Genomic DNA, 26,005 nt, shown 5'->3' with positions numbered 1-26,005 from the left:
GGAAAAACTCTAGCTGTTGGATTGTTTCCAAACAATTGGAAATAAATCTTCTTAAGATCAATCTTATACAGCATTTACTTCCTTTTGCATCTAAGATGAATTCATTATTAACAAATGATCTGTAAGAGGCGCATTTTGTGTTTATTTGTGTGCAAAGCTGTCTATGCTGAAACACAAATCACAGCTGCCCTTTTAAAACCTCCACTATTAACATAGCAGCTTTGACATTCGACAAAGAATTATATTTCAGAAATTAGTAACTGGTTGAATAAATATAGCTCTATTTTCTTTATTTCCTTTAACTCAGTTTATAGCAAAATCTATGAATTAAGCACAATCCACATTTACTTGGCAGAAAGCTGTTTTAAAATGAATGTCAAATGAACTTATTTTCTGCCAAGACTCTCTTCCTCCCCATCACCCATTCAGCATTCAATTCAGGAAAAAAAAAAATCACCCACGGAACAATGATTTCCAGTGTCTCATGGTACTCTCATTCCTTGAGATGGTAATAGGTAGGACTTTAAAAAACTCTACACTCAAATATGTCAAGTACCTGCATCCTTTTATAAGTTAGCTCGGGCTGCCATAAGAAAATGCCATAGACTGGGGTGGCTTAAAAAAACAGAAACTTGTTTTCCCAATGGTGAAGGAAGGAGGTCCCAGATTAGGGTGCCAGCATGATTGGGTGCTGGTGAGAGCTCTCTTCCTGGCTTGCAGATGGCTGCCTTCTTTCTGTGTAAACACATGGCCCAGAGATTTGAAAGAACTCACTGGGGTTTCTTTTTATAAGGGCACTAATTCCATCATGAGGGCCCCATCCTTGTGACCTCGTCTAAACCAAAATCCTTCCCAAAGGCCCTATCTCCAAATACCATACCATTGGAAGTTGGCTCTTCAACATACGAATCTGTTATCCTTGTAAGGGAAAGAGGGAATGAAACACATTGGTCAGTCCATAGGGATTCTATATATTCCTCTTGGGTATTCACAGCATATTAGCATAAGAAAAGCCCTGAGATTTTCTGGAGTTAAGAAAAACTGTTTCTAAACGTTTTTTAAACTAAAACTCTATCCTCCATCACACACACCCCTATAGTATCTGCTTCTATTGACATCTTATGGAAAGTGTTTGTTAGTGTTTGGGACCAGTACACAGTTTGGGAAATGTTATGGAATAGCCTCCTTGTAATAATGGAGAGAAGGATGGAAATTGAGATCAGGCCCTCAAGCATCTTTTGGAAAAATAACTTGAACCGAATAGCATTCCTCTCAAATCACTGGGAAATTGTATGTTACTTATGTAGGCTTCAATAGCTATAAAACAGACAAAGAAAACTTCATTCTTTGTCACTCCAGACCTTTCACTTTCCTGTACAAGAGTCATTGTCATTTTAAACTTGTCTTTGTTGCCCTTCCACATTCTTAGAAGTCGCTTTCCACACATTCCCTCCACATACATATTAAATGAGACATTTCTATTGTCTTAGAAGCTCCCAAGTTGAAAACATTAGGCATAAAATATCCTATTTTTATTTTTAAAAAGATTTTATTTATTTGAGACAGAGAGAGAGAGCACACTAGTGGTGAGGGAGGGGCCGAGGGAGAGGGAGAAGCAGACTCCCCTGCTGAGCAGGCAGCCCGATGCGGGGCTCTATCCCAGGACCCTGGGATCATGACCTGAGCCCAAGGCAGACGGCTAGCCAACTGAGACACCCAGGCGCCCCTAAAATGTCCTATTTTTAAAGAAACCCACTAAGGGGGGCCAGTCACCCCTTTTAGAGGTGATTTTGTTACCATCATCCTGTCAACACCCTCCAAGCCTATATAAGATGACTGCCATGGGAAGAGAGAATTCTAAGAGAAATGTGGGAATTATCAGTTGGCAGAAAATGCTGGGTGCTGGGTCTTTCCTCCCCTTCCCATTCCAACAAACAAACAAAAACCGACACACAAATAAAAAAATCCCCACCACACAGAAAAAAATGGGAATCCCTGCAGGAAGGGAAAGTTCTGGAGAGAGTTGAGGTCTGCCCAAGATGTTATTAAGGGTGAAGGAAAATATCTGATAGACTGTGTTTGAAAGTGGTGATGAAAAAACAAAACAATAGAAAGAAATTTCACATTGGTACCCCCAAAACTTCAGATTTTCATCCCTGGGTTGGCCATCTACTGATTTATGCCCTTTTGAGGAGAGAAAAGAACTGGAGAGAAATGGCAGTACAGACGGAGCAATTCCTATATTAGAATAGTGGGAGAAAGGTCAGAAAAAAAGGGCTAGGGACAGATGAAGGGGGCCATTGATTGCCAAAACATTTGGACTTCATTCAGTGGTAGAGAGCCACTGAACTTTTTAAATTGCTGAGTAGCACTATAAAAACAATGTTTTAAAAATCTCTAAACTGGCTATGCAGAGTGGTTTGGGATAGGGACAAATGAAAGACTGAGAGAATATACTATTACTAATAGCTGACTTTTGTTAGATGCTTTCCATGACCTTTGTAACTGCCAGAAATATTATTTATAAAGATTATTACATTTCAGGTAATATGCTGAACACTTTATATGGGGTATTGTTATAGACTGAACTGTGTCTCCCCCAAAAGTCACATGTTGAAGCCCTAACCTCCAATATGACAATATTTGAAGATAGGGCATCTAAAGAGATATGCAAGGTGAAATGAGGACACAATTAAGGTTGAATGAGGTTAAAAGGATGGCACCCTAATCTAATAGGACTGGTATCCTTAGAAGAAAAAGAGATACTAGGAGTGTGGGTACACACAGGAAAGACTACATGAAGACACAATGAAAAGGCCACCTTGCTGCTATACTGATCTTGGATTTCCAGCCTCTAGGACTATGAGAAATCAAATTCTTGTTGTTTGAGCCACCCAGTCAAGGGAATTTAGTTATAGCAACACTAGCAGACTCAGACAATAGCTCATTTGACTCTTAAAACAGCCAGATGGGGTAATACTGTACTCTAATGATCATAGTGTTATCCATAAAGGCTCAGAGACGTTGAAGTGAATTGCCTAAGACAGCTAATAAGTGCCAGTAAACAGGATTTATATTCAAGCTGCCTGACTACAGATATTATAGTTCAGTTGAAAACTGATAAATGAAAGGATTTAACACAAATGGAAAAAAAACAAAAAACAAAAAAACATGACTTGGCGTCTGACTGGATTCAGGCTTAAAAAAAAGGGGTTATCACCAGATGACTAAGACTTTAAGTCTTGGGGTCCACACAAGATAAGTGACCAGCTTGTTTGTGTGTGACATGCATGTGCATAGTTTATATTAAATATTGTGGAAAGGTTGTTCAGAGCAGAAGGGAGTTAATTATGGATGAAGCTCTCTGGGAACCTAACGATGGCTGACTTGGGTAAAATGAGTGAAGAGGTATGGTATTACTGGGGAGAAACAGTATTAAAGTAAAAGGATACATGGGGGCGAACAAGGGTAATGAGGGGAAATTTAGGTATGAATCATGAGGCCGGATCACATTTCATCTGTTTTAACTGTTATTAATTATAACAGTGCCTGGCTTTTAGAAGACACTCAGTAACATTTGGGAACTATAGGAACGAACAGTAGAGAAACGTCAGATTTAGTATTTGGAAGAAAGGAGCTAAGTGTTCTCTTTGTTTAACAGGAGCAGTAACAGATTGGGACAGAATTTTCCTTCTCTCTTGACTGGGCTTTCTCTTTCTTCTTTTAGGAAGGCCTATTAGCTAGCTCCAATTCCAATCAAACAGATAAAAAAAAAAAGTGGCCATTAAAACAAATGATTTGGTATCTGATTTCCCACTGCTGTGTGTGTATGTCTCCGGGAACAATCAAATACAGCTGCAGGATTAACAGATCCACAAGCGCTAACTGCAGAGGGTAGTCCTTTGGCTACTCTGAATAAAACGAGAAGGTCCGAATACAATCATTAGTCGTGGCCGTCCTTGCTTTAGGGAGCTCTTTAATGCACGGAGGCACTGTGCCCAGCAGAGACTCAGCTGCCTTGAGGATGAGGCTACCATCACTCTCCAGGATTAGCGCTAGAAGTCTCTACTACATCCTCTGCCAAAAACACTAACTGATCCGCATTGCGCCTGCCCAAACCGCAGCAGCCTAGCTCTGCAGACATCCCACAACAGCAAAACCGGCTGTAAGAGGAAATCCGAATACGCGGCATAAACCAAATGCGCGGGGAGCTAAAGGTTTTATCCTCCACAACTGACTCTCTAGACTACAAATCCCAGCATTCACTCCTCTCACGGGAGCCAATGAAAACGCTACAAGTTCCTTCAGCCAATCACATCCTGACCCAGTGAAACACCCCGACTGAATTCTGGGATTTGTGGTTTTCACGTGGCAACATTATTTCACGGTGGTGAAGGCAAAGTAGGCCACGCGTCCTATTCGAATGAAAGCTCCTTCTAATAATTCTTATGTTGGTCCCCACGCTACCCCTTAGCTAGCATTACTCCCTGGCCTTCTACTCCTTAAAAATCGTAAACCTTTCCTTTATTGTCATACGGAAAAAAAGCAAGTTAATCTCAGATTACAGCACGCTTGTCCCCCTCACCCCCCCGTCCTTTAACCGTCGCTTTCAAGTCTCGCGAGAACAGCGCCTTTCGGTCGTTGTCATGCCTCCTGAAAGGCGGTTCACGCGAAGATTGACGGAGGCCTCAGCCAACACGATTGCCTTTTACCTAGCGTCTCTATCGCGTGCGTGGGGAGACCTCCGTGAACCCTGACCTCGGCTTTCCGTGGCGTCCCGCGTTTGCCGCCCCCGCCCCCGGAGTGAAGGAGGCGGGTTTTGGCCTCTTGCCCTAGGGAGCGAGTGCGGAGAGAGTGGGAGCGAGACCGACCCGAGTGGAGGTGTCTGGCTCCCCGGAGAGGCCCTGCTGTACTCCTCGCTGCCCATGAGCTCCTTTTCCAGCGAGCAGCGCCGTCGTTAGGCCGACCCCGCAGTCTCTGCTTCCTCCAGGTCAGGCCCACGCCTTTCCGAGGAGGGGGCAGCCCGTCGAGGCACCTCCCTAGTCAGCGTCGGCGTCGCGCTGCGACCCTGGAAGCGGGAGCCGCCGCGAGCGAGAGGAGGAGCCCCAGCAGCAGCGGCGGCGGCAGCGGGCAGCAGCGCCAGCAACGCCAGCGGGCGGGATCGAGGCCGTCAACATGGCGAGCGCCTCGTACCACATTTCCAATTTGCTGGAAAAAATGACATCCAGCGACAAGGACTTCAGGTGAGGCCGAAATCCGACCGTAAACCCACCTTGGGGTCCCCCATCCGCGGCCCTGGCCCTCACGCGGGCCTTGCCCCACCCCTTTGGCCTTAGCCGGTTTGTGTGCTTTCCCGAGCTCTCCGGCCCACCACTCCGTTCCCTGATCCCGCAGGATCCTTTTCTCCCACCTTCCAGCCCCCTCCCCCCATTCTTTCCTCTAGGCCGTTGCCCGCCGCGGGTCCGAGGCCCCTTCTGCGTCCCCAGACGCCTCCACTGCATTCCCTGCTCCCCACCCCCAATCCCGAGACGTGATTTTCGTGTCCCAGGTAGTGCGAAGGGGCAAAATTACCCACCATTGTGGGGAAGGGGGTTGCTCTAGGCTTGGAGACCAGGAGGCCCGGGCCTACCGGCCAGCCCGCCTTAAGCGCTAGGCCGCCCTGCTTGCTAGGGCTGAGGCTGCTGCCCACTCCGGGCCCCAGCTGCCGCCTTTTTTCCCGCAGATGGGAGTGGGCCTGGGTGCATTCAGCTTGAATGATTTGCTTTATTTGAGCTTTCCACGGATTGGGTTATAAACTTTTTCTTTGGACAATTCCTTTCGTGAAGGTGGGAAGAAGGGGGTGGGGTGGGGAGGGAGCCAGGATGAGGAAACTTGACTCGCAGGGTTTTCCCGCCAGCATCTCTGTCATTTTTCCTTGTCAGGTGAAAACTAAGCAGAAATTCAGGGTTTCGTTCTCATTTCCTTATATTCAAAATTACTGCCAGAAAGGTGAATTCCTGAACCTTAAACTAAAAAGTAAAGGAAGCAAATGGATCTTACTGATGGAAGTTTTCAAAAATGAGGGTGGTGAATATGAGGCTTTATTATAGCAGTTCTGTTCCAGGAGACTTGTACTGTCCGTTCCAAACCTTGGTAACATGCATTTTGAAGAATTGTTATATTTTCACGGATTATCTGGGTCCCCCACCCCCCTTTTTTTTTGTACTACAGTGGTGGCTACATTCCTTCCTTCCCACCCCCTATCCCATCACAAATAAATAAGCTCCCAGTCTAAAAAAAGCTTTTTTATTTCTGTGATACTTCTTTTGTTCTCTAAGGCTTGGTGGTTGTATTTTGTGAGCATTTTAAATGAAAGAACAGATATCTTCAATTAAAATTGAGGCTGAAGTCTATTTTATTTTGTTTTATTTATGTATGTATGAGCAGTACCCTTTAACACCTGAAAACATGTTCAGACCTCGTCTACTAGGAAGAGATTTTCCTATTTGTGAAAGGAGAAGCATGAAAGATGTAATGATTGTCTTCCTCGTTAAAATTGATGTGCTGGTGTATTAAAATGGTCAGTGAAATACAGTTTTGGTTCTGTGACTTCAAAGCCAGAAATGAGTTTTACAAAGTTTTGCTACCTAGGGAGTTGTTGGGTATTGCATTTGAAACTTTTAAAAATCCAGTTTGCTAATACCAAAGATTTTAGTGTTGTGACTTTTTGGAAGAGACATGTTTGTTTTGGTTATTTTGGTATTTTAGATTTGTGTAGATCAAAATCAAGATTTATTGGAGGAAATAAAAGTTTTGCTTTTGTTTTTGTGTGTGTGCGTGTTTTTTAAGGATTAGAATGCTGTTTACTTCCCTTTGGGAACTTTGCTTGCTCTCAATGCAAGACACTGAAATTTAAATACACATTTGAGTGGGATATATACATATATATAAAGGTTATATATGTAACCTTCCAGCTATGTAGAGTGTGTGGTGTGATTGCCCCCCCCTTCCCATTTCTGTCAATTTGGTTCATTCTGTAAAAGTACTAACAATTTCATACTAAAGATAGCACTTTGCTATAATACTATAATAGCATGATTTTGTTCAACTAGGTAGACTTGTGTATGGGTAATACGCTTAGAATAAACAAATCAAGTCGTGTTAATACTGCATACGTGATTTTTGACTCAAGCTATTTAAATTTCTCATAAAGATAATGTATACATGATTTTGTGTTTTCTTTTTTAAATAAACTATATGAAAGATATAATGCTTTGATGTTAAGCTGTAGTCAGTGTTGAACTTGGTAAGAATTATCTACCAGTTTCAGCTAGAGTAAATCAAAATATTGCTTGGAGGATTGTTCTTCCAAAAGTGTAATATTGATATATTTCTAATAGTTGATGAAGAAGATAACTGTAGAAACAGTGACTTTCAGTTATCTGGCATTGTTAAGATATTTTTATTAACTATGTTTTAAAGACTTGTAGTATGCTGAAGCCATCCAGTTAACAGACAAGTCTTTGGAACTAAAGTACTGTGTATATTAAATTACAGATATTTAAGAGATTAACTAAAATAGTATTTGAAGTCAAGTATTTTGAACATTTTTCTGTATAATTTCAGTGTAGGCATTTATTTGAATATATGTGTTCTATTTTAAAATTATGCCTTCTACTTTCTCATTTGAAATTTGTTTATTTTGGTGTAAATATCACAGTTTGTTGCTACGTGTTTTCAAATACCTACTAACAAAGATCTTGAGGACAGAGTTAATATTATAGAGTAGTGCAAACCACTGTACTTGTGCTAAGGGGAGATGAAAACAATAATATATTTAAAAGGAAAAGAAAGTATTCCTCTCATGGTAGAATCCAAAGAGAATATGACCTACTTACTGGTCACAAAATAGGGGCTCTAGTCATGTGTTCTAGTCTAGTAGGATTCTTTCTTGTGAACTGTCTGTGAGATCTTGGACAGGCTACTTAATTTGGGATTAAATTTTTACTTTGAGAGACTTGTACATGGGTGATTACTAAAGGTCCGTTATAGGCTGAAATTTTAGGTCTCTGGATAACTACATAGTCCATTCATATAAAGTAAAGTAAAGAAATGGGTACAGGCTTCAAATTTTTCAGATGTCAGCATTTTTAAAGAATCATTTTGTAGGATTTAAATCATGGGTTCAATTTATTGGTGGGGGACATCTAACGTCCTTTTTCTTTCATGTTTTAATATTCTGTACTCTTTGAAGGTGGTATTTTAAGGTTTACTACTAGTACATAGGTCATTCTGTAGATAGCAGAATGAAAACTTTAATGTGCATGAACCAGGTGAATGCTCTATTTATGAATATTAACATTGAAAATTGAGTGGGTTGAGGTAACAAGTTTTCCTTTTATTTTCATATGCTTCACCACCAACTGAATACTTTAGTCTTCCAAGGAATAAAGAGCTGAAGAAAATTTACCACTGTTCTATCTTTATCTACATAGTAGTTAACATTAATGCTTACTGTCAACTTTATATACTTGATCCTGTTTATCCTCATAACTCTAGTATAAAGTGGATACTAACAATCTGTATTCCACTCCAGGAAACTGAGGTGTGGTGGTGGTAATTAAGTACTTACCCAAGGTGAGTTAGACATTAGATCTGGGATTTCCAGACCACCCCCAACCCCAACCGCAGAGCATGAACTCTTAACTACCATGTTATGTTACTTCTCCAGGGTTTTGACTAGGGGACATTAAGACTAAGAACTTAAATTTCAGTTCCCTCTTAGGCTTATGGAATATTTTGTGCTAGAAGACACTTGTAATAATTCCCTGAGAAGGGACTACAGAATGGTCACGATCTAGTGCTTGCCCTCAGTAGTATTTACATGCTTGTTGAATAGTGAAGACACTTTTATAAAAAGATGAAGAACCCAGAGCAATATGTAGTTGTTAGCCTTAAATGGCAGAGAAGATGGAAGCAAGGAGATTCATGTTTGTGGAGTCACCTGAGCTAGGTCTTGAACTTGTAGGTAGAGAAAACTAGTGCAAGCGGGAAAGCTCACTATACAAGTAGATAATCTTGACTGGAGCTGGGGGTATTGTTTAGGGAACTGCTTGAGGGTAGGGACCTTGTTTTACTGAACTGAATCTTCCACTGTTTTGGCTTTGTGGCTTCCCAGGTGCTGCTAGTTTTAGTTGGATTTTAATTACAGAGTTAGAAAAGCGTGTAAGGATTTTGGGAAATTTCTTCCAGAAACCATTGTAAAAACCTACCAGTCTATTTTTTTTAAATACCATTTGATACAATCTTAAAATAATTTACTGCATTGCAGAATTTCCTAGCTTGATAACAGTTTATGTTACCAAATTTATGTATGTATGTATGTGTTTTGGATATTAGCAGTTACTTTTTTCTTGGAAACTTTAAAATGCTACTAAAAATCGGAGTTCTGCACTTTCAGAGCTGGAAGGGACCTTAGAGAGCCTATAACATACCTGAAAGTACCGTGTGGGCATTTATAATAATGTAACAGTAAATACTAGCGAAGTTCTCTGAACTACTTGTGCTTGAAGAAAAGTAAGTTTAATCAGAGGAGATAGATTTGTAGAGCTTAGGAAGGTGATTTCTGGGCACCTTTTAAGTACTTTGCAGGTTGATGGCCGTAAGTTACTGGATTCCACTTACGTGATAAAGGTGTACTGCTAACACTGATTATCAGCAATGATTAAGGCTCACCACTGAAGAAAGACCTCATTGAGGAAATTGGGAAGAAGAAAGAGGGCTAAAAATTAGTTTTACTTACATGAACAATATTGAGACCATCCTAAATTCATACTCCAAGGGAATAAATGAGAAAAAATGAGATGGTGGTGGTGTGTGTATGAGTTTTTTGAAAGATAATTAGCTCATTAGATGGTACAGTTGGCCCGTATCACTTAGATGTCTGTTAGTAACAAGGGTAAAATTGTGCTTGTGTATGAGAGGAAGGGTTGTGAGACTGCTCATTGTGCAATACAAGGTATCTATTTCTACCACTGTTTCTGCACATCTCTAAATTGGATTTATGATGAATAAGTTCTCCCCTCAAGGAACTTTCAGTCCAGTAGAATAAGCCAGGTGTGTAAGTTCTGTCGTATGACTGTCTTGTTCATAACTGTGTTTGCAGAGCCTGGCACACTTCCTACTGATGGTACTCCCAAAATATTTATTGAATACATGAGATGGCACTGCCAGTAGGTTATATCCACCTGGGACTGCCGTAGAAATTTGAAAGTTAACACTTTAACTTTTCTCTCTCCCACCTTAAGCCTTTTTTATTTTGTCCCATTGCATTACCATGTACCAAATGTCCCAGTTGGAAAACCTTGATGTCACCCTTCTACCTTTTTCTCTCTCATTTAATTCCCTGATGGGTATTTCTTAAAGTTTAGTCTTCCTGTCTCTGGCCTCTTTTTAATCCAGTCTTTGGTAACTCTTCCATTAGAATTTTCTTTCTAAATATCACAGCTGATCATTGCCTTCCCCACTAATTCCCATTGACTACAAGATAAACTCTAAACTTAGCTGTTGCCCACGTAAGGATCACTGAAATTACTCTTCCCCAAGTTTCTGACAAGCTCTATGTAACTAATTCAGTGGATATTTTGTTTGCTTATCTATTTGATATGCAAGCACTGTTTATTACTTTTTCCTTCTTGAAATTCTCTTACATAGGCATCCTTGACACAAGTTGGATTTATTACCATTATAGTGAGGGAGAGAGAAGACACACTATGGGAAGTCTCAGTTAAAGAGTGGTAGGACCTATTCATTTGGGTAGTTTTGGGAAGGGTCTAAGGAAGTGGAGTTTCACACTGGATTGTTGGAAAGTGGGGCAGTTCCATTGTTTGACATCTTAATACGAGGAGGGGAAAACTAAAGCAGAGGAAAAGCTGTAATTGGTGAAGAAGTAGCAGTCAATGAGTTAGAGGGGAAGGTGTGTTTGGTATTTTGTGTTAAGTGAACTTGTCTGAAACAATACGCTTTCATTGTAAGCATCAGATCAGTTTGGAGTAACATTCAGATATAGGTATGAGCCTTAGATCAGTTCCTGGACTGCAGGGCTACTGTTATTTTGTGTTTTTGTTTTTTCTCTTTCTTAGTCCTCCCTTTTGACCAAGGGCAGATGAAATTGGGCTGCAGGGCATCATTGATTTATGATGTTAACATCTTGACTATTTGCTGAGATTTTGTTGATTAGGATCAGAAGGAATGGCCATTCTGTGTAGTCTGTGGTTGAGCCAGGTTTATTAATCCTTTCTCCAGTTGTAAGGTGAGTGTTTGAACCATCTGATATGACAGTGGCTGCTAAATAACAGTAAGACTCTGGAAGGGGTACATACCTGACTGTAACACCCAAGTCCTGTGGTTTTCCTCCTACTGCTTTGTCCGTTTGCTAACTCATCCCTTACCATCCCCATATCTAATTCATTTCAAAGACTTATTTTAACCTTTTAAATCTCAAACAGTTGGTTCTTATTATTCTCAGTAGGTAGTACTATCAAGTTACCATGAACATTGAATACTGAGCCGTTACTAATAGGGGAAATACGGTGGTAAGTTCCTGTGAGCCTCTAGTCATAGCATTTTCATATTTGATTGGTTCATAACCTTGTTTTTATTTCTGTTTAAAGACAACCTTATTTAATATATGTTGTTGATTCGTTCACATTGTGCTCATGGCCAACAGCACTATCACTTCATGCCTGAGAAAAGCTTATCTAATATATGTATTTTTTTCTGGAAGACACAGCTTTCTTGTACGTAGGAATACTAGAAGCACTACACTATGCTTGGGGGTCATTTTAACAGCAACATTACCAACAAAAAACACAAACATGCAAATGATGTGGCACTAGATAGAGAAGAGGATACTTTTTACAGTATGTGAGTTGAAACAAGAAGGCATTAACTTTGATAATAATGAGAATTGCTTCTGTGTCCATTTTTCTTCCGCCACAGATGGTCATAACCCTAATTGTAGCTACCATCATTTCGCACTTAGACTGCAACAGTAACTCTCTTAACTTTCTCCATTTTGGCTAAATGAAGATTGGTTCTTTCTACACTCTGACCATAGTGTAGCTGGAGTAACGTTTCTGAAATGCACATTTGATTATTTTAGTGTACTGCCCATCTCTGACCCAGATGCCTTTCAGTAACTTCCCATTGCTCTTAGAAAAAAGACTAAAATCCCAAAAAGACCCCCAAATCTCTTCAATCTCTTGGCCCTTGCTTACTTGCTCTCCCCTCCCAAAAAAAATTCCTGCCCATGCTTCAGAGTTCAGTCTTTCCTGATGCTCAAACCCCAGTGCAGTCTGCATCAGGTTACTTTATTACACCATTGAGTTTTCTTTGTGCCCTATCCCTTTCCTTCCCTTCCTAGCATTTATCTCTGTTCATAATTACATATACAATTAACCCATATATGTAGTTTTTAAAACTAATATGTCTCTCTTTGATTGTATTGTAAGCTCCAAGACAGCAGGAACTGTTTGCTTTTGCCATCTCTTGTTTGTATAGAGTTGAGCACAGTACCTGATACATACATACTAGGTTCTCACTACAGAGTCAGATCTTTCTTATCTTGACGTCAGCCTACATTTCCATCTTCTTCCTGTTAGGCTATTTCTACCTACCTGTGTCCCAGCCACACTTAACTGCTTCTTAGCCCTTCACTCAAAAGGGTTATGTCCCTCAGCATTGTTGCTGCTGCCGCCCCCGCCCCCACCCCGACATAGACAAAAATAAAAATTTAAAATTCCAAACCAGCTTTCCCCATGCACACTGCTGTTAATCCTTTGAGATTCAAACTGTCGGTTCTTGGTGTGATCAGTGTCAAATGTCCTTGAGTATTTTTAAAAATCTGTAAGATTGAGATTTGTCCATTTACCTGTCTGTCTGCCATATTAGATGAAAAGGTTAGGAGGAAGGGACTGAGTCTGTTTTATCAGCTTATGTCTTAGCACCATGCATAGAACATTACATGCTTAAGAGACATTTTACAAATTGGCTTTTGAATCTGGCATGGACAGCTTTTTAGCTGGTTAAACAACTTTTCTTACAGGATGATTTTATAGTGCAAATTTTTGTATCACATTAACAGAAGAAATTCTTAGAACTTTCTGTTTGGGGGTCACCATTAAAAAGTAGCTCTTAGTATAACTTAATACTGTCTCAATCCATTTTTTCTCATTTTTAAAAATAATAACCTATTGCTAATTTTACTGGGGCTCATTTCAGCTTTAAAAAATGTTTAACCATTGGTCATAGATTTTTTAAAATTAAAAACTTTTATTGAAGTATAGTTGACATACAATGTTACATTAGTTTCAAGTGTACAACAAAGTGATTTGACAATTCTAATTCTGTACATTACACAGTGCTTACCATGCTAAATATAGTCACCATACAAAAATCCCTGCCATTTATTTTATTACTGGAAGTTTGTGCCTCTTAATCCCCTTTAATACCCTCCAGGTCCATGCATGTTGTTGAGAATGGCAAGATTTCATTCTTTTTTTGTGGCTATTCCATAAAATATCCCATTGTTCTTTAATCCATTTATTTGTCAGAGGACACTTAGGTTGCTTCCATATCTTGGCTATTGTAAATAATGGTGCAGTGAACATAGGGGTGCATGTATCTTTTTAAATTAGTGTTTTGTTTTTGTTTTTGGCAGATACCCAGTTGTGGAATTACTGATCATATGGTATTTCTATTTTTAATTTTTTGAGGAACGTCCATACCATTTTCCATAGTGGCTGCACCATTTTGCATCCTACCAACAGGGAACGAAGGTTCCCTTTTTTCCACATCCTTGCAAATGCTTGTTATTTCTTGTATTTTTTTTTTTTTTTAAGATTTTATTTATTTATTTGTCAGAGAGAGACAGAACACAAGCAGGGGGAGAGACAGGCAGAGGGAGAAGCAGGCTCCCTGCTGAGCAAGGAGCCCGATGTGGGACTCGATCCCAGGACCCTGGGACCATGACCTGAGCCAAAGGCAGCCGCTTAACGACTGAGCCACCCAGGCGTCCCTATTTCTTGTATTTTTGATACTAGCCTTTCTGACTGGTGTGAGGTAATATCTTGTGGTTTTGCATTGATCATAGATTTTTGAAAATCAGTAGACTTCTCTGAGGTCAGCCAACGTTTATTTACTTTTTATCTATCCTTTGCTCATAGTCCAGCCTTTGTAGCATAATAGGCAATGAATAAATAAGTGGTAAATAAAGGAAAGAATCTGTGTACCAGTAGACTCCCTTCACAACCCTAAAACAACTTTTTGCATTGGGATTATTTGCTTTTTTACCTAAATGAATGGCCATGTTCTCTTCAACCAGGTGATGAGCATTTCAGGGGTCTTTAGAAGTCCTAACTACTGTGGTTTTATTTCATGATTTTATGGAAGTAAAATGGTTAAGATATTTTAATGCTTTGTGTGTAGAATTCCTGCATTAGTGCGCTATTACTCAGTTTTTTGTTTTTTATTTTCTAGAATATTGTGTGGTTTTAATTTCATTTGTCATATAAAATGGGGAGGGGCTATCAATTACAAGTATGTTCATTTAAAAAAAGTACATGCTTTACCTTGTATAATCCCAATTTGAACACCAACTTTATAAGCAGTTTCACAAAACTTGGTAAGAATTGTGCTTGCATTGTAGTTTAAAACTTTGCCAAATTAGCATTAAATGAACATATCAACTCCTTAGATAACAAATAATGAATTCGTAAATTAGTAAGTTGTTTTGCCAATCCTTACCACATAGTTTATCGCCTGTATTGCCAGACTGTCTGCATAGCTATTTATCATTTCGGCTCCAATAGTTAGTGGTTTTTAATTGATTTAAACACAGATTTTGATATTTCTGTAATATAAATAGTACACTTTTACTCAAACTTGATCTGGTTCAGATACAAGAAGAAGGCATTTAAGTAGTTGTTACTGCAGTTAGGTTATTTCAGTAGGTAGAGAAGAGCCAGAATTAGGGGAAGAATTCATTTGGCCTTCAAACAGGGGGCTTTATTTCATAGTGTGATTATCTGTTACTCTTGAGAAAACACTTTTAGAACAATGAATCGTCTGGTGAGGTATATGAGAAGAAAATCTGAGAGTCTGTTTACCTCATTTTTGTCTCCTCTTCAACCCTTTCATGTAAAGCTGAGATTAGACGATCACCCTGGGTTTTTTGTTAAGACTATTAAGTATTAAACTTGTCTTTGGCAGCAGTTCTTAAGGGGAGGGGGCTGGATGTCAGATGAAAATACGTTCTAGAATAGCCTCTTCACCATTTTGAAAATACATCTGATAACCTTAATGATGGGAGTTGGGGTAGAGCTGAGAATTTGTATTTTGGAAATTTCCCAGTAATTTTTTTTTTTAATTTTTTATTTATTTGCGAGAGAGAGAATGAGAGAGAGCATGAGAGGGAGGAGGGTCAGAGAGAGAAGCAGACTCCCTGCTGAGCAGGGAGCCTGATGTGGGACTCGATCCCGGGACTCCAGGATCATGGCCTGAGCCGAAGGCAGTAGCTTAACCAACTGAGCCACCCAGGCGCCCGGAAATTTCCCAGTAATTTTTTAATATGTGACCCTTGCCCCTTGATCCCAACACAGAATATTATATAGGAAGATATTCTTAATGTTCGTAGTTAAAGGCTTCCTAGATAAAATTCAAATCACATGCAAAGAAAAAGTAAAGAGGAGCTTTTCTCCTCCTAAAAGCAATGATACAGTTAATTAGAATGAAAGAACACTCACAGTAGATCCTATCTGTAACTTAAAACAGGACTGACCTGGGGAAGATAATTTAAAGTGATGGGTTTCTTATTTAAGAGAGTTTGTTAGGACTTAGTTAGATAAGGATGATAGCATTGTATTTGAAAGACATCTTTGTGCTTAAAAATTGAAATAATCAACAAATTTAATTTTTTGATAGGTTTATGGCTACAAATGATTTGATGACAGAACTGCAGAAAGATTCCATCAAGTTGGATGATGACAGTGAAAGGAAAGTAGTGAAAATGATTTTGAAGTTACTGGAAGATAAAAATGGAGAGGTACAGAATTTAGCTGTCAAATGGTAAGTGTTTTTTACTTGCTTCCCACCCCTATCAGCCCCATTAAAAGACTCAGTGTAATAGTTGGTAAATTATCTTAGTCTTGTACTATGTCTTTCTGGAATTTTCTTTAGAATTTGCAGGTGAGTGGTGAATGTTTAATGTTTGTATGTGGTACATATGATACACTTCTTAAAGTTTCTTTTTCTTCTTTTTTTTCTTTTAAAGATTTTATTTATTTATTTGACAGAGCGAGAGAGAGAAGCAGGCTCCCTGCCAAGCAGGGGGCCCAGTGCGGTGCTCAGTCCCAGGACCCTGGGATCATGACCTGAGCTAAAGGCAGATGCTTAACCATATGAGCCATCCAGGCGCTCCATATACTTCTTAAAGCCTTTTATGGTATTTTGATTTGTATGAAATATGTAATGGAAACTCCAGAAAGAGTGATTCTCTCACTTGTTTGACCTGATTTATTTAGCCAGGTTAAAAGGCCTACTTGCCTCTATTCATCTCTGTATGAAAATCTAAGAACCAATGATCAAGGGAAGTAAAAAATAGTAAGACTTTATAAAGAACAGCAGCATTTAAAACCATAGTTAACACAAATTAAGACTGATGGATACAGCAGCTACGAAGAATTTTTCCTAAAAATTGTGGGAATTCCAATTGTCTTTGTGTACAGTGTAGTAGGAGCATCTTATTAGACATGTTATTGCCAGTTTAACTATTTTTAGTAATAGGGTACAGAATTTGAGTTCTCAGTAAATTCTATTAACAAATTGTTTCATTTATATGTATCAAATACTAGAAAACAATTTACATAGTTAGTGTAACCTTTAGTTTCATGTAAGAAGCTATGGAATTTTATGCCATTTTGTATGTCCTGTAATAATTAGGCATCAATTTAAAAAAGCGTTGTCTCATTATGATTCTTTTATTGCATTAAAAATATTTTTTTAAAGATTTTATTTATTTAAGAGAGCGAGAGTGCACAAGAGGGGGGTGGGGGAGAAGGGCAGAGGGAGAAGGAGAAGCAGACTCCACGCTGATCATGACCTGAACCAAAGGCAGATGCTTAACCGACTGAACCACCCTGGCGCCCAATATTGCGTTTTAGGCTTAGCTTTTACATACCTGCTGTAAAAACAGGCAAAAATGTGAGAAATCATTGGTCAGCATAGAGTTTTTAGACAATGCAGTACAATTTCTTTAACTTGGGACATTTGCAAGTTTAAAATAAAATGGGTCTTAAAAAGATAAGTTGCAGAATAATGCAATGAGTATAATTTACTTTATTTTTCATCTTTTATTTATTTTTTTTGGCCTGCGCTTAATAAAATTAAACATTGTTCAAAATATATGATGAACATTTACCAGCTTTTAAAAGTGGTAATAAAAAGTAGTCTTTGTCCGAAATTGAGAGTTGAGAGGAACATAGGTCTTATTCACTTGCATAGGAATCTTTACTCATTAGGGACCTGAGCTTTTGGTCTTTTGAAGACCTTTTATTCTTAAAACTTAACAGGTTGGGGGCAGAAATGGCATATACTCAAGAAAAAAATAAAGGAATTAAGATACAAACAAAAGTAATACAGTAGGAGATAAAACCCAAGAACTGGTTCTTGGAGGAGGGAAAATCACAATAGAGAAATTACTAACTAGCCTTATCAGGAAATAGGGAAAATTGTCAAAGAACTTATCACCCAAAAGAAACTCAGGCTCAGAAATGTTTCACACACGTCTTTGAAACCTCCAAAGAACAGATAACTCCAGTACGGAGAGTTCTAGTACTATTCCAGAACATAAAGTATGAAAACTTCCCAGTCTTTTATTTAAACCAGTTACTGATAATACATTGTGACTGAAGATAACACTGAAAAAGAAAACTACAGACCATTTAAATGTTCAAAATATAATCCAACAATACAGTAAGTGTAACATACCATGACCAAGTGAGATTGATCCCAAGAACATGAGGGCGGTTCAATATTATGTGCTTTGTTATTATATTTCATTATGTTAGTAGATAAGAGGGAGAAAAACAGTTGTCTAGGCACTGATAAGATTCAACATTGATGCTTGATTTAAAAAAGATTTTTTTTTTTAATTGAGAGAGAGCGAGAGAGAGAATGAGAAGGAAGCAGGCTCCCCGCTGAGGTGAGAGCCTGATGTGGGACTTGATCCCAGAACTTTGGGATCATGACCTGAGCAGAAGGCAGTCGCTCAACCAACTGAGCCACCCAGGCGCCCTGGTGCTTGATTCAAAACAAAACAAAACAAAACAAAACGCCAAAGCACAACACTTATTTAGGCTACTTAGTGTAATTAGAGGAGTGAAACACCTTCCAGAGACCATCATCGTACTTAATACGTCCCTGGAGTGAAGAACAGGTCAGGGATGCTTTATCTCACTAGGGAGAATTCACTAACTGTTTCAAGGGAAACATTTTATTAAATGAGAGATCATTTTATTTTTATTTTTATTTTTTTTTAAGATTTTATTTACTTATTTGACAGAGACACAGTGAGAGAGAGGGAACACAAGCAAGGGGGAGTGGGAGAGGGAGAAGCAGGCTTCCCGCTGAGCAGGGAGCCTGACGCAGGGCTCGATCCCAGGACTCTGGGATCATGACCTGAGCTGAAGGCAGACGCTTAACGACTGAGCCACCCAGGCGCCCCAAGATAAGACCTTTTTTAACGTTAGAAATACACACACATACACATACCTCTCCCCAAAAGCCAGTAAATTACCAGATACCTTTACACTAATGTCGATAACAAGGAAAAGATGGGTTTCTGTCTCCACTACATTCTTTTTGAAGGTATTAGCCACTGTAGGACAAGGAAGAATAAAATTATATGCATGAGCATTGGAAAAGGTACATGAGAATAATCCAAGTCAATCAAGAAAAAAATTTAATGTGGACAGTAAGAATTCAGTGAAATAACAGGATGTGAAAGTAATGAACAAAAATCTGTAGTTTTCATATAAACAACCAATTGGAAGATCTCATGGAATCAAATGTCCATTTATTACAGCAACAGAAAGACAAAATGCCTAAGAATTAAATGTAACAAGAAATGTAACAATGGTGACCTTGAGTGAGGGTATTGTATGGTTACAATTTTATCTTTTTCAAAACTTAAGGAAAACTTTAAAATATTCTTGACCCCTAACAAAAATGTACTTGGAACAAATGGAAAGACATTCCATGTCCTTGGATAGGATAACTCAACAAAGTTGTTGGTTTTCTTCAAGCTAATTTAATGCTAACTTAATTGTAAAAATTATTTCACAAGCTAGACAAGTTGACTTTAAAGTGTATTTTGGTGGGAGGGAGAGGGGGCAGGTGTTTGCTCAAGATAGCCAAGAAAACTCTGAAAAAGTGTTAACAGTTGCTGAAGTTGGAGTTGTTGCTTAGCCCTACTAGATAGGAAAAGAGACTATTGTGTTTCTGTAATCAAAGCAGTGCAGTAGTGAGGCATTAATGGACAAACAGTAAAATAGAAAGTACATGATAGAAAGTTGGACCCCCCCCCCTTTTTTTAAGGACTGGATAACCATTTGAAAAAGATAAAATTGTATCCTTACCTCACATACAACATCCCTACTGAAGGTCACGGTTGTTTTCACTTTAAATTAGTTTTGCCTGTTTCAGAGCTTCATATAAATAGAGTTAATACAGCATGTGCTCTTTTGTGTCTAGCTGTCGTACTCATATCTGTGAGATTCATCCATGTTGGGTGTATTAGTATTTCTTGACTTTTTATTACTGATTAGTAGCCAGTAATAAATACCAGTCTGTTTATACATTTGGTTTCTTTGTAGAGTTTGGCTATTGTGAATAGAGATACAATGAACATTCTTGTATGAGTTCTTTTTAGGATATGGGTCTTTTTTATGGGTAAATACCTAAGAATGGAATTGTTGTTCTCCAGTTAGATTTTTAAGAAACTGCCAAATTGGGGCGCCTGGGTGGCTCAGTCGTTAAGTGTCTGCTTTCAGCTCAGGTCATGATCTCGGGATCCTGGGATCGAGCCCCGCATCAGGCTGCCTGCTCGGCAGTAAGCCTGCTTCTCCCTCTCCCACTCCCCCTGCTTGTGTTCCCTCTCTCTCTGTGTCTCTCTCTGTCAAATAAATAAAATCTTAAAAAAAAAAAAAAAGAAACTGCCAAATTGTTTCCCAAAGTATTTGTATCATTTTACATGAAAGTACCAGTTGTCTCCACATTCTCACCAACACTTGGTTTTGTCACCCTTTAATTTTAGCCATTCCAGTAAGTGTATAGGTGTAGTTTTAATTTACATGTCCCTGATGTCTAATATAGTCCAGTGCTGTTTTGTGTGTTTGTTGGACTTTTTTTTTCCCCTGGACTTTTCCCAATTTTTGAAATTGAGGTGGATTTTTTATTATCAAATTGTATGAGTTCTTCGTATATTCTAGATAGGCCCTTTGATACATATATTTTATATTTTCTCCCAAGTTGATGAGCTTAAGTTTTTAACTTTAGTTTTTTTTTAAAATTTAGTTTCATTTGATTGTAAGTTAATTTCAACTTTTCTTTTATGGTAATTGCTTTCCATGTCCTAAGAAACCTTTGTTTACCTTATGTTGCAACAATTTTCTCCTGTTTTTTTCCTAAAAGCCTTATGGTTTCAGCTTTTACTTTTAGTCCTGTGATCTGTCTTGAATTAATTTTTCTGAATTAGGAATTGAGTTCAGTTTTTTCATGTGAACATCTAGTTGTTGAAGGACCATTTATTGAAAACATCTTTTCCCTATTGCATTCATATCAAAGATCAGTTGACTGAAAGTGTGGGTTTATTTCTCGACTCTCTTGTGTTCCATTGGTGTTTTTGTGTATTTTTATGCCAGTACAAAACTGTTGTATTAGTGTAATGTAGTATATTAGACAACCTTGCCACTATTGACTTTTTGGGCAGGTCTTTGTTGTGAGGAGCTATCCTGTGTATTCTGTGTATGTAGGATGTTTAGCAGCATTTTGGCCTTTAGCTACTATTTGCTAGTAGCATTCCTTCTTTTCCCAGGAGTGACAACCAAAAATGTCTCCAGACATTGCTAGCTATCTATTGGAGGGTAAAAATTGCCCTTAGTTGAAAACAAAGGTATAGAAGATCTATGGAAGTCTGATGTAGGGTAGTTTAAGTTCTTAGCTTCATTCTTTCTTTTCCAAGAGGATTTTGATTTTTTAGGTTTTTTTTTTTTTATTTCCATTGTAAATTTTAGAATCAGTTTGTCAATTTCAATTTAAAAAAAAATAAGCTTGCTCAAATTTTGATTGGGATTGTGTTGAAGCTATAGAGATTTTTGAAGAGAATCAACATCTTAACAATACTGTTTTTTAACAGTGAACCATAGTATCTCATACTTACTTACTAGTCACAGTAGTTTTTGTTGATTCCTTGGGATTTTCTGCCTAAATAGGGGTCATCAGTGAATAGCTCCCTCTTTCAGTCCTGATTTTGGTAATTTGTGTTTTTTCTCTTTTTTCCCTCAATTCATCTAATTAGGGATTTACCAACTTTACTTATCAAAGAACTGACTTAGGTTTGTTAATTTTCTCTATTGTTTGTTGCCTTATTTCATTGATTTCTTCTTTTATTATAATGCTCACTTTCTTCCTTTCAAATTCTTAAACAATTAAAGGTATGTATTTTTCTCTAATTACTTCTTGAGCTACATTCTACAAATTCTGGTAGTATCATTCAGTTTGAAATACTTCTTTAAAGATTTTATTTTTAGGTAATCTCTACACCCAACGTGGGGCTCAAACTCACAACCCGAAGATCAGGAGTTGCATGCTCCACCGACTAAGCGAGCCTGACAGGTGCCCCTAGTTTGAAATATTTTTAATTCTATTGTGATTTTCCTTTGATCCATGGGTTATTTAGAAGCAATTTTCAAATATTTGGAGGTTACCTAGATGTTTATTTTTATTGCTAATTTAATTCCATTTTGGTCAGAGAACCATATTTAAAATTTCAGGATGTTTGTTTTGTCTACTTGGATTTGTTTTATAGTTCAGCATATGGTGCATCTTGGTGAATGAATGTCCAATGTATACTTGGAAGAAAGCATATTCTGTGGTAGATGGGCATAATGTTGTAGAAGTGTCAGGTCAAGGTAGTTGATATATCAAGTTTAGATTTTATATTCTTTGTGATTTTTTTGTTTTTGTTTTTGGTATTAAATACCCCAAAGAGACAAGTGTTTAAAATTTTCAACTATGATTGTCAAATTATCTGTTTTTCTCTTTGATAAATGTCAGTTTTTGCTCCATGTATTTTAAAACCTAATGACTAAATGCATACACATTTATATGTCCTCCTGATGTTTGACCTTTTTATGAGTATGAAATGTTTCTTTTTAAATATACCTTATCTTCAAATATATTTTCTATTATGTTACTATGGAAAAGTCACCCCAACTTTTCTAAGATTAGTGTTTGCATAGTGTACCTTTTTTTATTTTTCAGTTTAATCTTTTTAAATGATGTTTTCTAGACAGCAAATAGTTAATTCTTGCTTTGATTCAGTTTCATAATTTTTGCCCTTAAATAGGAGTGCTTATATAGTCCCTTGGTGTTTATTATAAATATTTGATATGGTTGGATTTAGGTGTGTCATTCTTCTTATTTTCTTTTTGCTTTTGTTGTTGTTGTTGGTCTGGGTTTTTTTTTCCCCACCTGCCTTCTTTTGGGTTAAGCAAATCTTTTATAGCAACATTTCTCAAAGTTTGATTCGGGGGGACCCTGGAACATCCTGTGACCCTCTGAAAGTGTCAGAATTTATCATGTGAATAATTATTTTCCCTTTGACTCTAGTTTTCTTGTAAGTGCACAATGTAATTTTCCAGAGGCCACATAATGTGATCATCACAACAGACCGAATGCAAAATCAGATATGAGAATACAGTTTTTTTTAAGTGCAAACATATAAATCAGTGCTATTTTTCTCTCACTTTTTTGAGAATATAGTTAATTTTTTAAAAATGTTTATGTTAACATGTGATAGGTTTATTTTTGTTACTTTTAATTTTTAATATGTAAGTATTGACAGACACAACCTACATAAAGACAAGTTTTTGGGATCTTCATTGATTTTTAAAGCGTTAAAAGGGTTCCTGAAACCAAAAGGTTGGGAATCTGTTTTATATTTAATTTTGATTTACTCTGTTGACTCTTTAGATATGTCTCTTAGTGTTTTCTGCATTGTCACTCTAGGCTAGGGATTATAAATTGCATTTTAAATTTATGGTAATCTATTAGAAGTTAATATTGTACCACTTGATATAAGGTATATAAATCTTGTAACATTTTTCTGTTTACTTTCTTCCTGTCTTTATGCTACTGTTTTTTTTATATATTTGCATGTATGTGTATCCATAATACAGTATTAGTTATAGTTTGAAGAAAAACTATATAGTCTTTTATTTTATTTTTTTTAGTTTACTTATTTACTTATTTATTAGTAATTTCTAAACCCAACATGGGTAGTCAATTCAACAACCCTGAGATCAAGAGTTGCATGCTCTACCGTTGATTCAGCCTGGTACCCCAGTGTAGTAAATAAGATACTCCAATGTAGTATTTAAGATAAATATAGCCTTTTATGTATACACACATTTACATTTCTGGTGATCTTTGTAAATCCGAGTAACCATCTGGTTTAATTTTTCTTTAGCCTAAAGAACTTTCTTTGGCAATTCTTGCAGTATAGGTTTGGTAGTGATATAGTTTCAGTTTTTATCATAAATTGTCTTTATTTTCATTTTTAAGAGATAATTTCAGTGGATTTGGAATTCTAGGTAGACCTTTCTGTTTTTAGTTACATCATTATCTGTCATTCAGATTGTTGTTTTTCTAAAATACAGATTTAGAGAGTTTACAGTCTTTTGGTCCAACAAAGCTATTTGCCATTACCAGAAGCTAGAACGCTTTAAATTCATTTTTGGAATCCCTTTTATTTTCACTCCACATTTTTTCATTGTTTCATGTTAGGTCTTTACACATATGCCATGTCTCTTTGTCACTGCCATCGTTTTGGATTAGATTGTTCTTGGATTTCTCCAACCTTTCCGTTTATTTTTTTTCCTTCTCTTAATTCCCCAAATTGCACTGCCTGTGGCTTTTCCAATCAAGCAGTTAGCAATTTATTGAACATCTGTATTTGATAAATGCTGGTATGACATTTATCAAATTAAACTATTTTTCTCATGTCACTTATGCTTGACAAAATGCATTGGCTCCCAGTTTTACCACATCACATTTAAATTTGCCGGCCTAACTTTAAAGGTTCTCCATAATGTCCCAGGGGCCTACCTTTCCTATTGTCTTTTATGTGCCTTTTGTATCAAACAGTTCTTTTCATTCCTCATTTTTTTTAAATCTTATTTTATTTAAATTAAATTACTTAACATATAGTGTATCATTAGTTTCAGATGTAGAGTTCAGTAATTCATCATTTGTATATAACACCCAGTGCTCATTATATCTCAGATCCTCCTTAATGCCCATCACCCAGTTACCCCATCCCCCCACCTGCTTCCCTCCAGCAACCCTGTTTGTTTCTTATAGTTAAGAATCTTATGGTTTGTCTCCCTCTCTGATTTTGTCTTATTTTTCCCTCCCTTCCCCTATGATCCTCTCTTTTGTTTCTTAAATTCCACATATGCGTAAAACCCATATGATAATTGTCTTTCTCTGATTGACTTATTTCACTCAGCATAATAACCTCCAGTTCCATCCACGTCGATGTTAATGGTAAGGTTTCATCCTTTTTCATGGCTGAGTAATATTCCATTGTATGTGGAATATTCTTTATCTGTTCATCTGTTGATGGACATCTGGGCTCTTTCCACAGTTTGGCTGTTGTGGACATTGTTGCTGTAAACATTGGGGTGCAGAAGCCCCTTCGGATCACAATGTTTATATCTTTTGGGTAAATACCTAGGAGTGCAATTGCTGGATCATAGTGTAGCTCTATTTTTAACTTCTTGAAGAACCTCCATACTGTTTTCCAGAGTGGCTGCACCAGCTTGCATTCCCACCAACCGTGTAGGACTGTTCCCCTTTCTCTGCATCCTCGCCAACATCTGTCATTTCCTGACTTGTTAATTTTAGCCATGCTGACTGGTGTGAGGTGGTATCTCATTGTGGTTTTGATTTGTATTTCCCTGATGCCGAGTGATGTTGAGTACTTTTTCATGTGTCTGTTGGCCATTTGTATGTCTTCTTTGGAGAAATGTCTGTTCATGTCTTCGCCCATTTCTTGACTGGATTATTTGGGTTGTTTGGGTGTTGAGTATGATAAGTTCTTTATAGATCTTGGCTACTAGCCCTTTATCTGATAAGTCATTTGCAGATATCTTCTCCCATTCCATAGGTAGTCTTTCGGTTTTGTTGACTGTTTCCTTTGTTGTGCAAAAGCTTTTTATCTTGATAAAGTCCCAATAGTTCATTTTTGCTTTTGTTTCCCATTCCTCATTTTTTAAAATACACATTCCACTCATTCTGGTCTCTGATCTTTCCATTTGAAATGCTCTTCTTTTCTAACAATATCCCATAAGCCCAGTACCTAAAAATCTGTCCCTTAGTGCAGTCTTCTGTCCTGTTCTTTCAGTTCACAAGGTGGTGTTGGTGACAGATGATAGAAGGAAGGTAGGGTCAGAGTTGACAAAGTGATATATTGGGTAGAATTGCTATTTCAGGTAAACCATAGGATCCTTGTTAGGAGCAGACCCCTAATTAGCCTTTTTAGTACTAAAAAATGTTTTGTATATATGAAGGATTGGGAGCATCTTAAGTTTCATGATACCATGGTGGAAATCAGTGGAAAAGCACTGGAAACCAACTGCAAGGAGCTTATCCAAATTTGTTTTAAACCCATATTCATATACTATCT

At 37.7% G+C, this 26,005-nt stretch overlaps 1 protein-coding gene across 1 annotated transcript in view; it reads left to right on the top strand.

Annotated features, from left to right (window-relative positions):
- The first annotated feature begins 4,843 nt into the window (after positions 1–4,843).
- Positions 4,844–26,005, top strand: part of CAND1 (cullin associated and neddylation dissociated 1) — a 42,735-nt gene continuing 21,573 nt past the window's right edge. Inside the window, exons 1-2 of the mRNA XM_035002197.1 lie at positions 4,844–5,243; positions 15,961–16,104. Of these exons, the coding sequence (XP_034858088.1) occupies positions 5,176–5,243; positions 15,961–16,104 (212 nt within the window). The 5' untranslated portion in view covers positions 4,844–5,175. The remainder of the gene's footprint in view (positions 5,244–15,960; positions 16,105–26,005) is intronic.

The sequence above is a fragment of the Mirounga leonina genome, unplaced genomic scaffold (assembly GCF_011800145.1).
Source record: "Mirounga leonina isolate KUSES-001 unplaced genomic scaffold, KU_Mleo_1.0 Mir_126, whole genome shotgun sequence".
NCBI classification, from domain to species: domain Eukaryota; kingdom Metazoa; phylum Chordata; class Mammalia; order Carnivora; family Phocidae; genus Mirounga; species Mirounga leonina.
This window is presented reverse-complemented; position numbering and strand designations above follow the sequence as displayed.